At 42.7% G+C, this 12,735-nt stretch overlaps 1 protein-coding gene across 5 annotated transcripts in view; it reads left to right on the top strand.

The window, feature by feature from the left end:
* Window positions 1-12,735, top strand: part of DGKI (diacylglycerol kinase iota) — a 280,987-nt gene that overhangs the window by 203,547 nt on the left and 64,705 nt on the right. For all 5 annotated transcript variants that reach the window (XM_073322101.1, XM_073322083.1, XM_073322075.1 and 2 more), the window contains 2 exons: window positions 8,910-8,989; window positions 11,260-11,304. In XM_073322101.1, the coding sequence (XP_073178202.1) occupies window positions 8,910-8,989; window positions 11,260-11,304 (125 nt within the window). The remainder of the gene's footprint in view (window positions 1-8,909; window positions 8,990-11,259; window positions 11,305-12,735) is intronic.

The following is a 12,735-nucleotide window of genomic DNA, read 5'->3' as shown; positions in this document are numbered from 1 at the left end:
AACCAAACTTTGATGCCATTCACAGCACAGCTAGAGAAAGACTTGTACAACTTTTACCCCACTAGTTACAGCACTTACCCAGGATGTGGGAAAACCTGGGTTCAATTTCCCACCAGGGAGTGGGGATTTGAACGTGGGTCTCCTGCATTGTAGGAGACTGCCATAACCATATCTCGCTCATCATGTTGAAGCTGTGCCTCTTTTTACAGATAACTAAATGATCATTGGAACAGGAACTTAAAACTGGGTCTCCCTTAGGGAGGGCCCTAATCACCAGACTATGGAGTCAAAGAAAATAATAGATAACAAATGGAAGAAAGGGGATGTTGATAGTGACAAATATAAATCAGAAGTGAGGAATTGTGAAACATTGATTACAAGATGGAAATGGTAGGATTATCAATAATAATGAAGAAAAGGCAGAAGTATTCATTAAATATTTTTGTTCTGTATTTGGGGAAAAAACAGATGATACAGTCACATCATATGATAAGATGAAATATTTTCCATTCCAATAGTAACTCAGGAGGATATTAAAGAGCAGCTTCTAAAGTTAGGCATTTTTAAATCTGCACGTCCAGATAACTTGCATCCACGAGTTTTAAAAGAGCTGACTGAGGAGCTCACTGGACCATTAATGTTGATTTTCTATAACTCTTGGAACACCAGGGAAGTTCCAAGAGATTGGAAGAAAGATAATGTTGTGCCAGTATTTAAAAAGGGTAAATGGGATGATCCAGATAATTATAGGCCTGTCAATCTGACGTCGATCCTGGGCAAGATAATGGAACAGTTGATATGGCACTTGATTAATAAAGAATTAAAGGAGAGCAATATAATTAATGTCAATCAACATGGTTGTATGGAAAATAGATCTTGTCAAACTAACTTGATTTCTTTTTGAATGAGATTACGAGTTTGGCTGATGAAGGTAATAATTTGAAGGAAATATACATAGACTTCTGTAAGACATTTGACTTGGTACCACATACAATTTTGATTAAGAAACTGTAAAAATACAAAATTAAGATGGCACACATTAAATGAATTAAAAATTGGTTAACCATTACATCTTAGTAAATAATGAAGAGGACAGATCAATGCTACAGATTAATCTGGATTGCTTGGTAAGCAGGGCACAAGCAAACAATATGTGTTTTAATATGGCTAAATGTAAATGTAAACATCTAGGAACAAAGAAGGTAGGCCACACTTACAAGATGGAGGACTCTATCCTGGGAAGCAGAGACTCTGAAAAAGGTTTGGGAGTGTGTGGGGGGGGGGCATGGATACTTAGCTGAACATGAGCTCCCAGTGTGATGCTGCAGCCAAAAGGGCTAATGCAGTCCCTAGATGCATAAACAGGAGAATCTCAAGTAGCAGGAGAGAGGTTATTTTACCTCTTTATTTGGCACTGGTGCAAGAATTGCTGGAATAGTGTGTCCAGTTCTGGTGTCCACAATTCAAGGAGGATGTTGATACACTGGAGACAGTTCAGGGAAGAGCTATGAGCATGAGTAAAGGGTTAGAAAACCTGCCTTCTCGGTTATGTGTACCAGGGCTGGCTCTAGGATTTTTGCCGCCCCAAGCAAAAAAACTGTTGGTTGCCCCCGCTTTTTTTTTGCGCCCACCCCCGGCTCCGCCCTAACTCCACCCCCTCCCAACCCCTTCTCAAAATCCCTGGCCCTGCCTCTTCCCCCGGGCGTGCCGCATCCCCCCGCCATTGCTTCCTGCGGCTCCCCCCTGCAACCCTCCACCCTCACTCACCTCCGCTCAGCCTGGTCCCCTGAATTCGCCGCCGCTCCGCTTCTCCCCCTTCCCCCTCAGGTGAGGGAGAGGCAGCACGTTCAGGGGAGCAGGCGGAGCGTAGGTAAGCGAGGAGCCACTCCCCGCCCCAGCTCGCCTCTGCTTCACCACCACTGCCTCCCCTGAGCGCACCGCTGCTCAGCTTCTCCTCCCTCCCTCCCAGGCTTGCCACGCAAAACAGTCTGGGCGGGCAGGGGGAGAAGCGGAGCGGCGGCGGTGGCGTGCTCAGGGGAGCAGGGAGGGGCAGAGCGGAGGTGAGCTGGGGCGTTATTTGTTTTAGTAATTAAAACCTTTCAGATTCTGACCATCATAAATGCTTTCCCTCCTTCCTATTGTGCAGCAGAAATTCTTATCACTGTGGGGATATGCAGTGAATATTCACAACACAATCAGTGAACTGAGCAGTCTGCATCCCTTTCTGATTCTTCACAGTATCTCCATCTAAGATTTGTCACCACGATGGCAGAGTGGTGAATAAGGTCACTAGGACTGGGAACTGCATGGTGACTCTTACAGAATCTGTTTAACATTCTGTATGCTCTAAGCAGTGTAACCCGATGCTTTTAGATTCAGTATGTCAAAAGTGGTGTGTTCCCCTGCCAAATCAAGCATGCAGTTTCCCCCAAGCCCTTCCCTGCCATGCTGTCCCTGACCCTCTCCAAATGCTATCTTTTCCCCACCCCTGGCTCCTCACCCAAGTCCCATTCTCCTCACTTAGCCATTGCCAGTTTTCACGCCTCAGATCTCCTGTCCTAGTCCCAGGTTCCTTGCTGAGCCTGTTCTAGTCTCCCATTTCAGTCTCCACATCTCAGTCTCCTTGCCCAGCCATTCCCAGTTTCCCATCCATGCTCTTCTCCTTGTCCCAGACTTATCTAGTTTCCCTCTCCCTCTAATGCACTGGCCTCCAATCACCCCAATGGCAGATTTAGAGTTAGTGGGGCCACAGCTTCATTTTCGGGCACCCACCAGGACTCAGCCAATGGGAGCCGCGGAGTCGGCACTTGGAGCGGGGGCAGCACGCGGAGACACACACTTCCCCCCACCCCCAGGGGCCGCAGGAACATGCCGTCCGCTTCTGGGAGTGAAGTGGTGCAGAAGGAGGGAAGGAGGGACACAGAGCGGGCAGGGAGCCGCCGTAACCCTGCTGGGCTGCTGCTGACACGTCTCTGTGCACCCCTTGCGGGGAGGAGGGCAGCGGGAGCACACGGAGCCACCTCCCTCTCTACCAGGGGCACGTAGACGTGCCGTCCGCTTCCGGGAGCTGCGTGGGGCCATCGTCCACGGCATGCAGGCAGCCTGCCTGCCTGAGCCCTTCTGCGCTGCTGGCTGGGACTCAGGGACAGGTTGTCAGATATTTGTCCTGCATTTTGGGGGCACCCCCTGTTGTTGGGGGCCCCGTGCCACCCCACGGTTTGTTTCATGGTAAATCCACTCCTGAATCACCAACATATCCACATTCCCCATCCTCTCTGGCTCACAGTTCCACTCTTCATCCCTGATATCCTCATCCAATCTCAGTTTCTTCTGCACCTCCTCCCTGGCTCCTTGTCCCACTGGGTTTCAGTTCTCTTCCTGCATTTGGGCTTCTCAGCAGATCTGTCTCCCTGTCTTCCCTCCTCACTGGTTCCCAGTCCCAGACTCCTTGCCCAGCCAGTTCCAGCCTCTCCTCAGACAATCCTAGTCTCTTCCCCACCTACTGGTTCCCAGTGCCCCCTCCATTTCCCTCCCAGTCTCCCCTTCAAATCCTAGTCCCAGTCTTCTTCCACCAAGCTCCTTGCCCCAAACACCAGAATTCTGGCTGATGGCTCCCTGGCATGTATGCTGAATGGCAGCCCAATGATCCAGTGAGCATAGCGTGTGCTCTCCTCTGTAACCAGCCAACTCTGCCTGCTGGTGCAGGGTTGGTGGGGGAGGTGGAGGTGAGCTATGACCATTCCTTGTCCCTGACCCTTTTGAGAAGGCTAGAGCTGTTGGCAATGCTAACTTTCCACATTATGGCAGGCACTTGCTTAACAGGACAATGGGGGAAGGTTTGTAGTGTCCTCTGTGCACCTCCATCCATGCACCAGCACAGGACCATTCATAATCTAGTTTATATGTGTAGTTTCATATTTATTCTGTAGACGTACTCAGATGTGTCCTATCAAATATGCCCAGTTTTAAGAATCTGCACTGAAAACTCAAGCTGGAATGCCCTCCCCCACCCCCCAAAAAAAGAGAGAGAAAGAAAACTCAGACTGTTTTTTCCCAGTTCTTACCTTGTAACTAGCAATTAGGATCTGATTGTTAGAATTTAACCAGCAAAGCTGCCAATAATGTGGACGCAGACAGAATGCAGCTCTCTCTATCACAGCTGCATTGGCCTACTAGTTCTGACAGTAGTGAAAAAAAACTAGCCTTGTTCTTTTCAGTAAAATCAGCAGAAATGACCTGAGCAGAGACAGGGAGTGTTTGTGGTAAGAAGATGCCATTAATACATACTCAATTCTTGATCTACAACCACACTTTACAAGCTGAACCCCTTAATATGTGTCTGGTTATTTTACAGTTCCAACTCAAGGTTCTAGAGAATTTATTGTGATGATTTGGCCCTTTACATTTCTATGTCAGTGGAAATCTCATAGGAAAATGATATCCTTATAACGTCCTGAACATACAGGATCTTTTATTTGCTACATTAAACATTTACAGCCAAACACGTAATCTCCACAATCCCCGAAGGCAATGAACTTTCTAGGAGATCACACCTGTTTTGATCAGGATGTTTGCAGGTAAATTGTGGTGTTTAGATCACAAATTGAATCCCTTAAGAACAGCAAATGAGGACGTTAATTGAATTTTATCTTTTCTTGGTGGTAATATGCCACATTTTTAGTCTTTTTCCATTTGTGTCTATATGAAATTTTTACTAGCTTCAGGGATTCAACATAATGAAGGGATGGAAGGTGGGAATTTTCTTCTTTATTTGTACATTCCATAACTAACATCATGAGGAGTTTAGAAATCATTGATAATTCTTCCAGCCAGCGTTTGGGGTGATCTGCATAGCAAAGTCTCGTGTATGGTACCAGCCATGTTGCTGTGTCTCCAACGCAGCCTTTTGTTGATACTTGATTTAAGTTAGTGCCATTATAGGCAACAAATTTCATCAGCAATGGTCCACGAAGTGAACTAATTGAAATATTCTGCCTGTCTTATTCATCTACCTATATTCTTGTAATGGCATTCTGCACCATAATAAGAGTGTTATGTCCAAGATCCAATACAGCAGATTCTGTAATCAGATCCAAACCCTCACTGGAAACTGGCTGCAATTGGCCAGCAGAGAATTCTGCTGTTGGAAGGGAACTCTCTAGTGCAACTGGGTTCTTCACTGGCTGTCACTCCTCATTCCTTGTGTAGACACATGTTGGGAGAGGGCAGAAGGCAGAGAGTGGGTGTAGTGGAACTCTGCTTTGCTATGCCTATGCTTCACTAATACCCTGCAATGGTGGTGCAAGTCAGGGGGGCTGGGAAGCAGCTCTAACTCTCATCCTCACAGGAACTGACCAGGAGAATTAGGGAGCTGTACCCATCTCTCTGACTGCTCCCACGCTCATACCTTTCACCTGCACGGAGTGGCGCTCCGGCACTGAAGATAATTAAGTTATCTATGTGTATTTTGGTGAGAGCCAAAGAACGGACCATCTGTGGACTGATGCAGTTTTGAGTAATTATACTGTGCTACCCAAGACTGTACCCTTGGACAGTTCTTTATGATGCCTGTGACTAGCCAGTAATACTCACTGTCTAGGTGATAGCCCTCCTCTAATGTACATAGGTCATAATTGCACACTAGCTATCCATCAGCCAACCACTCTGCCAACCAGTGTAAAGCACTTTGAGATTTTTGGACGAACACTGACATGTACATTGAAAGTACTTACTATTACCTGATAAAATAAGCAATTAACATGTCAGTTTTTGGTCACACTAGCCCAGGATTCATACATAAGAGCTAGGGCACTTATACAAACCCATTGTAAATGTCACTCTCATCATTTCATGGGTGGACTCACCTAACTATGATTTTTATAAAATTCTTTTATCAATACCCTGTTAAAATTAATATATGGGACATAATTTAATTAATGTTCTTTCTCCCACCTGTGAAGATTAAAAGGCACACTGTGCTTTTCTTCCATCAATGCAAATAACTCAACTTTAGGAAATTTCATAGCTGAACTGTCTCTTGCATATTAGCACTTACATCTCAGAAAGATTTATGGATTTCCTTAAAATTCCAGACATTCACAAGTCCCTTCTCTCTGAGTCATGAGGAACTATTACTGTCTAGTTAATTAACAACTTCAGTCCTTGGTTAGTTGCATTGTCTCAGTAGGACAAGCCTTTGGTCCCGTTAGGCACATAAATTCCTTAGTCAATGGAGGGGGTTAATAGAAAAGAAATTTTTTTAAAAAGAGGAAAATGTAGGACCCAATGACAGTTCCCTCGTGCATTGTTGCTATTGGAGGCAGAGGGATATCTGTTGTGATTCACTGATTACTGCTGTAAAACATTACAAAATACCATTTCAGCAGGGGCTATAGAGGGACCTACAGAATTGAAACTAAACAGCCATTAAATACATTCATCAAAGTGCTTGCAGTTCTCCTTTCAGGGCAGGTTAAGCAATAATAAATACTGAGCAAAGAGAATTCGTCTGTACCCAGAGCATCTAAACAAATAAAAAGCACATTACAATTGGCACTGCTCTTCTGTAGGCTCTCCTCACCAACTCTTCTTGGTAATGAAAAGTCTTAGGGATCAGCGTTGGAATCCTTCCCTTTTGGAATTTGTAAGAATTAAGGCGTGGGTGAGTGGGAGATTGCTAGAAGAAAATGTGTTTTTTCATTACTGCAGAAGGAATGTGAGATATTCTCTTCCTTTCTTATTGGGCCTGGGCTACACTGGTGGGGGTTCAAACTAAGATACACAACTTCAGCTATGCTATTTGCGTAGCTGAAGTCGAAGTATCTTAGTTCGACTTACCTGGCCATCCTCACGGCGGTGAGTGGACCGCAACCGCTCCCCCGTCAACTCTGCTTACTCCTCCTGCCGAGGTGGAGTACAGGCGTCGATTTGGAGATTGATTTATCGCGTTGAGACAAGACATGACAAATTGATCCCCGATAGAACGATCACTACCCGCCGATCCGGTGGGTAGTGAAGACGTAGCCTTGGTCTCAGCTACCTTCCTCCCACATACCCATTCTTCTTTTCTCAACCCCCGCCTCCGAGCAGAACATGCTACTTCTTTCTTAGGCTCATAATCAATAGTGCTGGATATGGTGTTAATGCCACGGCTCTGGTCTGTGTTGGCCAGTAGGCCCTGTGCAGAGCTTGAATGCTGCAGAACTCTTCCTTCCATGCCTGAGATTGCTAAACTTCTCTAACCTGCCTCAGTGGGCCAGGGGAATATGGACCATGAAGACCGGTTTCAGAGTAGCAGCTGTGTTAGTCTGTATTCGCAAAAAGAAAAGGAGGACTTGTGGCAGCTTAGAGACTAATTTGTTCGTCTGTAAGGTACCACAAGTCCTCCTTTTCTTTTTATGAACCATGAAGACTCTCCTCATTATCTCTTGTCATTGTCTGTTTCCTTTACTTATCAAAATGAAGAGCTCCTCAGTAGGCAAACATGCCAGGGTCCCTCTTAATCAAGTCCTTTTGAATTAAAGAGCAGCTGCTGTTCCAGCACAGTTAGTTTTTCAATTTACCCTACTGTTATCAGTAACTTTACATGACTCCTTGTTAGCCAATCAGCTAAATTGTTTATGAAGATAAGGATCACATCCTCTCCTGGAATATTTCCTATGAATATTCTAATCTCTTCCTGCTGTTGCTTTGCTGCTTCCCCAGTTGCTGCTGCTTTGTTTGGTTAAAGCCTATCTAGTGGGAGGTAAGACCTTATTAAATGAGTCCATTTTAGAAATACAAGTACTTCTGAGTCTCCCTTCTCCTGCTTCTTTGGTGAGATCCTACTAAAGCCAGGTAGTACCCTCATTTGCAGGCTCATTGAAGGGTCCAAGAACAGAGTAGCTACAGAGACTGAACTTCCCTTCTGCCATTAAAAGTGATGCCTCCAGGACCAGGGAAAACATTTTGGGGTTTATGAGTTTTGGAGTTTTTAACAAAACTGTGATTTTTTTTCTGCAAAAGTGGATTTTTTGGGGGCGAGGGGAGGTGTGAACACATTTCTTTTTTGTCAAAAAGCCATTTTTCATTGAAAAATGTTTCGACAGATCATTTTCTACCCTCTCTAGTTATAATCTGGTGGGCCATAACTTCTGAATGCTTAATGTCTATTTTAGAGGATCAGCGGTCAAGACTGGCTATCTCAAAATTTGAACAAATTTTTTTCCCTTGTATCTCATCACAAAGTCCATGCAACTGTTGCCAGATTTTCTTTCTGATACAAATGCTTCAGTTGTTTTTCTGCTAAAATAAATAAAATGCAGAAATATAAAATCAACATCAGTCATAGACCTACATTAATAAATCAGTATGCCCAGGCTGGAGATCATAAACAGCCCTACAATCTCATATCAATGTGCCGAGCTGCAAAACAGATTTTAAAAAAAGAAAGAGTCAGAGGTCAGTGGAAGAAAAATGGTTAGAAAATAGCTGTAACTTTTAGGCTTCCAAGGTTGTTTGTTTTTCATTGACTTTAAATTGTTTTTAAAGTGCTCCAGAGTCTCATTTCAAAAAATAATCACAGCTTTTTGCAATGCATAACAAAACACTCAACAGGAATGACTCCTTTGTTGGGATACTGTTCCTTTTGCTGTGTCAACATAATTGATAATGTTGGCAGACAAAGAAGGATGTAAACAAACTGTAGCCATATTAGCACCTGCAGCATTAGCAACACAGAAAAACAGATGATTGGATAAATACAAAATGGTAAAATGGATAAGGGAAAATAGGGTCAGGTTTCTAAGTGGACGTTAAAAGTTAGATAGTAAAATCCCATTGGGGAGTAAAAGGAGAATGCCACTGAGAATGTTTGTTTAACATTGGAAAGCGAGTGATTTTAATGAAAGGGTTCTTTTTGCTCCCCCCAGCCATCCCTCTGGGAATTATAGTTATACGAGGAGATTGTGACTTGGAGGCCTGTCGTATGTACATTGACCGGCTACAAGAGGTGAGTCAGTGAGAATTTCAGTTATTGCTTATTGATTTATGACATCCTTTTCTCAAGTCCGAGTGTGTTATAGAATTATAGCTATAGACACAATGTATAAGAAACGCTTCGCTTTGCTTGCTCCTGAAACGGAAACTTCTCGGGGGTAGGACATGGGAGCCATTATAAATTCATGAGCAGCACTGCACGATATTTGGAGGACAGGAAGTGAGAGAAAGAATACTCTATCAATTTAAAGCAAAGAAAGGAATGAAAGGTAGTAGGTGGATTATATTTACTGATGTTGGAATTTGATCAGAACAGCTGGACACCCCATGAATCTTGCAAAAACAATGTGGGTCCTTCAATGATATCATGGTAGCAAAATGGAGCTGACTAGGCAAATGATGTAATATTTATATGGAAGTGACTCTGCTAATATCTGTGGTAAAGCTATGAGCATGCCAAATATGAACTAGATATTTCCAGAAGCCTCTGTTGACTCTGGGGGCCATGTAGTTAATAAAAGTGCTGCACTTCCTCTATTGACAAATTGTTCCTAAGAGCTGATTAAACATTACATTCTGTCTCGAAGACAGAATCTCCAAATGCTCCAGTAAGCAACAATCAACATAATTTAAAATAGACATGTATTTAGGAACCAAGATAATGGACTCTCATTAATGTGATATAACAGCTGTTTCTTTATTTTTACCTTCTGGTAGGTGTTTTATTAATCAGACTCTCTGTTATTTTTGTCCAAGATCTTCAAAAACAGAAGTCAGATTTAGGCTCCCAGGTCCATATTGAGGGCACCAGAGGTGTTGGCTCAATTTTCAAAAATGCTAAGCATCCCACCACTCCCCTTGAAGTCAGTTGGAGCTGCTATAGTGCTCAGCCCTTTTGAAAACAAAGCTACTTATTTAGATAGCTAAATGCATATTCAGGAGACTAAGATTAGGCACTTATTTTTAAAATTTTAGCTAGGGTGTACATCAGCAAATGGAGCTCTTAAAATGCAAACAACATTTCAGGACTACAAAACTGAAGTGTGCTATATCTTAATATGGAGACAGGTTTGGCAGTGATGATGCAGGGAGAGGATTTGGAGGACATTTCCCATCAGATTATAAATTACAGCCTACATTAATCGTGTGCTCAAAGCCCTGGGTAAAGGATGGAAAGTAGCTTCACTCAGCATGGAAAAGCCCTGGAAAGAAATTTTGACTCTGAGTTATCTCTGGCTCCAGTTTATGGGGGAACTATGTAACTGGTTCTCTAACTTCCCTTGCTTATGCTGGCTGAATTCCATTGGCTAGCACATTGTGGGAGGAGATGGACTGGGGCCAAGGCTTACCCCCTCCCCACCTACTTACTCACAGGCTGGAAAGTGGAGGCCCCACTAAGTGTACAATGACTCCCACTCATACCCACACTTGCTATCTTGGCAGGCCTCACAGGAAGATGGAGGAAGCTTATGCCCGTTGACTCCCCTGTGTTAGGGCCAGTGATTAATCTGCCTTTATGGTAGGTCATATCCTGGGCCTAGACTATTGGACAGAGTGCCTATTACAATAAAAGAGCTCCCTGGAACTTGCTGTTGGTACCATTATGCTGTGTCTTCCCTGAGGTTAGGTTGTAGTAGACCTCAGAAAAGAATCTGTGAATAGTTTGTGATTTCCTTAAATTTAAAAATTATTCCAAAGTATTTGTTGAAAAGCATGCTAATAATTCTTGTTTGCATGCAGTTTGTTGTGAATATTCTAAATTTGAGCTGTTTTAATAGGGCAACACAGGTCACTTGGTACGTCATTGTTCCCTCTTAGGATGAACATATGTTAGTTCTTAGAAGTTTTTATATCCAGAGATGCAAATATCCATGTTTGCGGATCGCAGATCAGATGCAGATACAAATTTTGTATCCTCACAGGGCTCTAAGAATTGGGTTTCTGGGCCAAACGGTTCAAAATGCAAAATTTGCTTTCCACAAATATCCTCAGTATTAATTTCAGATCCTCTGAGTGAGCGAGCATTGCAGCCAGAAGAGTTATTTGCTAGAATACTTATTGGAAGTGAGCACAAAAGAGTTGCAAACATGATGAAAGCTAATACTCTAAAAAATGTGAATAAATAGTTGCAAAATTCTTGTGTGTTTTTTACCCTGTTCTTGGGTGGAGTTGCACACGCTAAATAAATAAATTGGGTGGAGTTAGTGCGGGCAATTCTTGTGTGGAGTTTGTAAATTGGTTTTGGATTCATTGTCATTGCCATTTCTTTTATTCTCACATTAGGACCTGCAGTCGGTAACTTCTTCTATGCAGAGAGTTCACTACCAGGTAAAATATGAAGAGCACGTCTTGTTTTAATTCTTTAAGATGTAGAGAAAAGTTAGTCTCAGCAAGGAGTTAATATGATGTTTGAATTCAGATTACACTCCCCCGATATGAAGCTGGACTTTGAATAGAGGGTGTATCTGAGGTTAGCCTTAAATTACCATGTATCCCAAAGTTTGAGATGAGTTTCTGTATCCTCACAAGACAGCCCCTTCTCTTGCAAACCCTGGATTATGGAACTGGTCTCAAAATTATTTTGGGTTGGCACAACATCATAATGAAGGTTGTACTGGAACACCATTGCATTTTTTCTCAAATTAGTGGTTTGAAGAGTTTGTCCCGTAAGACAAATGGCTAAACCTGAATAGATACTCTCACTTTTTCTGATAAATGGAACAATAATATAATATCTCACACAGCCAGTAGCCTGAAATAATACAGTATGTCAATGAGATTAAAAACAGAAATCCTGGAACATTCATAACCACTGCGCCACACAGATCAGAATGTGCATCTATCCCAGCTTTAAATTGATTCACACAGATACATTTTAGAAGCTGGTTGTCTAAATTGTGCATGCAAATCTTTCTTTTGCCCATAAAACAGAATTCTGTGCAGCATGGTTTCCATTGGTATTTGCAATTTAGAAGGCCAGTTTTGAAAATTAGGCCTCCAGTATGTATTTCTTAACTACGTTGTCATATGCGATAAATGGGGTACTGTGCCCGGGGTATTTTATCTGGTTCTGTATTAGGAAATGCTCTCTTGGAATTAATCATTCTGTCCACTGTACCACCTTAAAATTGAAAACAGGGATTTGAATAGAATATATCACTGGGACTGCCCACCTGAGATTAACTTTATTGTCTCCTCAACTAATTTGTCATTGGCAGTGGATTAGTAATGATATAGTAAAGATTTACTGTGATAGAATCCAAACCACAGGGCTCAAACCTGCAAGGTTCTGAGCATCCTTTTAAGGGTTTAATGTCTCCAACTCCCATTGAAATCAGTAGGAACTGAGGGTATTAAATACGTCACAGAACTCAAGTACATTGTAGTTACGAGACCATTATGGTTTAGGAACAGATTATTTTTTGAGGATCAGTGATTAGCTGGGTGACATAGACTCCAGTTAGACACAATCCCCAACATATGGCTTGAGCCCTAATAGATACTAATAGAAAATGTACATTTGGAAAAAAATGATTTTGAAAGTTCTTTTTTGAATGGTTGTGTATTGGTTCTGTTGTTCCCCTTCCAATTTCAACATCATACTGTTGATATTTGTGTCAGCCACTTCCAAGTATTGAGCATAAGAGCATTATAGATTAGACAATAAAATGGTGAGAGTTATTCCATTCAGCTCATTATAGAAGAGTGCATATCCAGAATTACCCTGACTGGCTGCTGGCTGCTTCACACAAAGGGAAC

Source organism: Lepidochelys kempii, chromosome 1 (genome assembly GCF_965140285.1).
Source record: "Lepidochelys kempii isolate rLepKem1 chromosome 1, rLepKem1.hap1, whole genome shotgun sequence".
In the NCBI taxonomy this organism is placed as follows: Eukaryota; Metazoa; Chordata; order Testudines; family Cheloniidae; genus Lepidochelys; species Lepidochelys kempii.
Note: the sequence above shows the minus strand (reverse complement) of the source record. Positions and strands in the feature narration are given on the sequence as shown.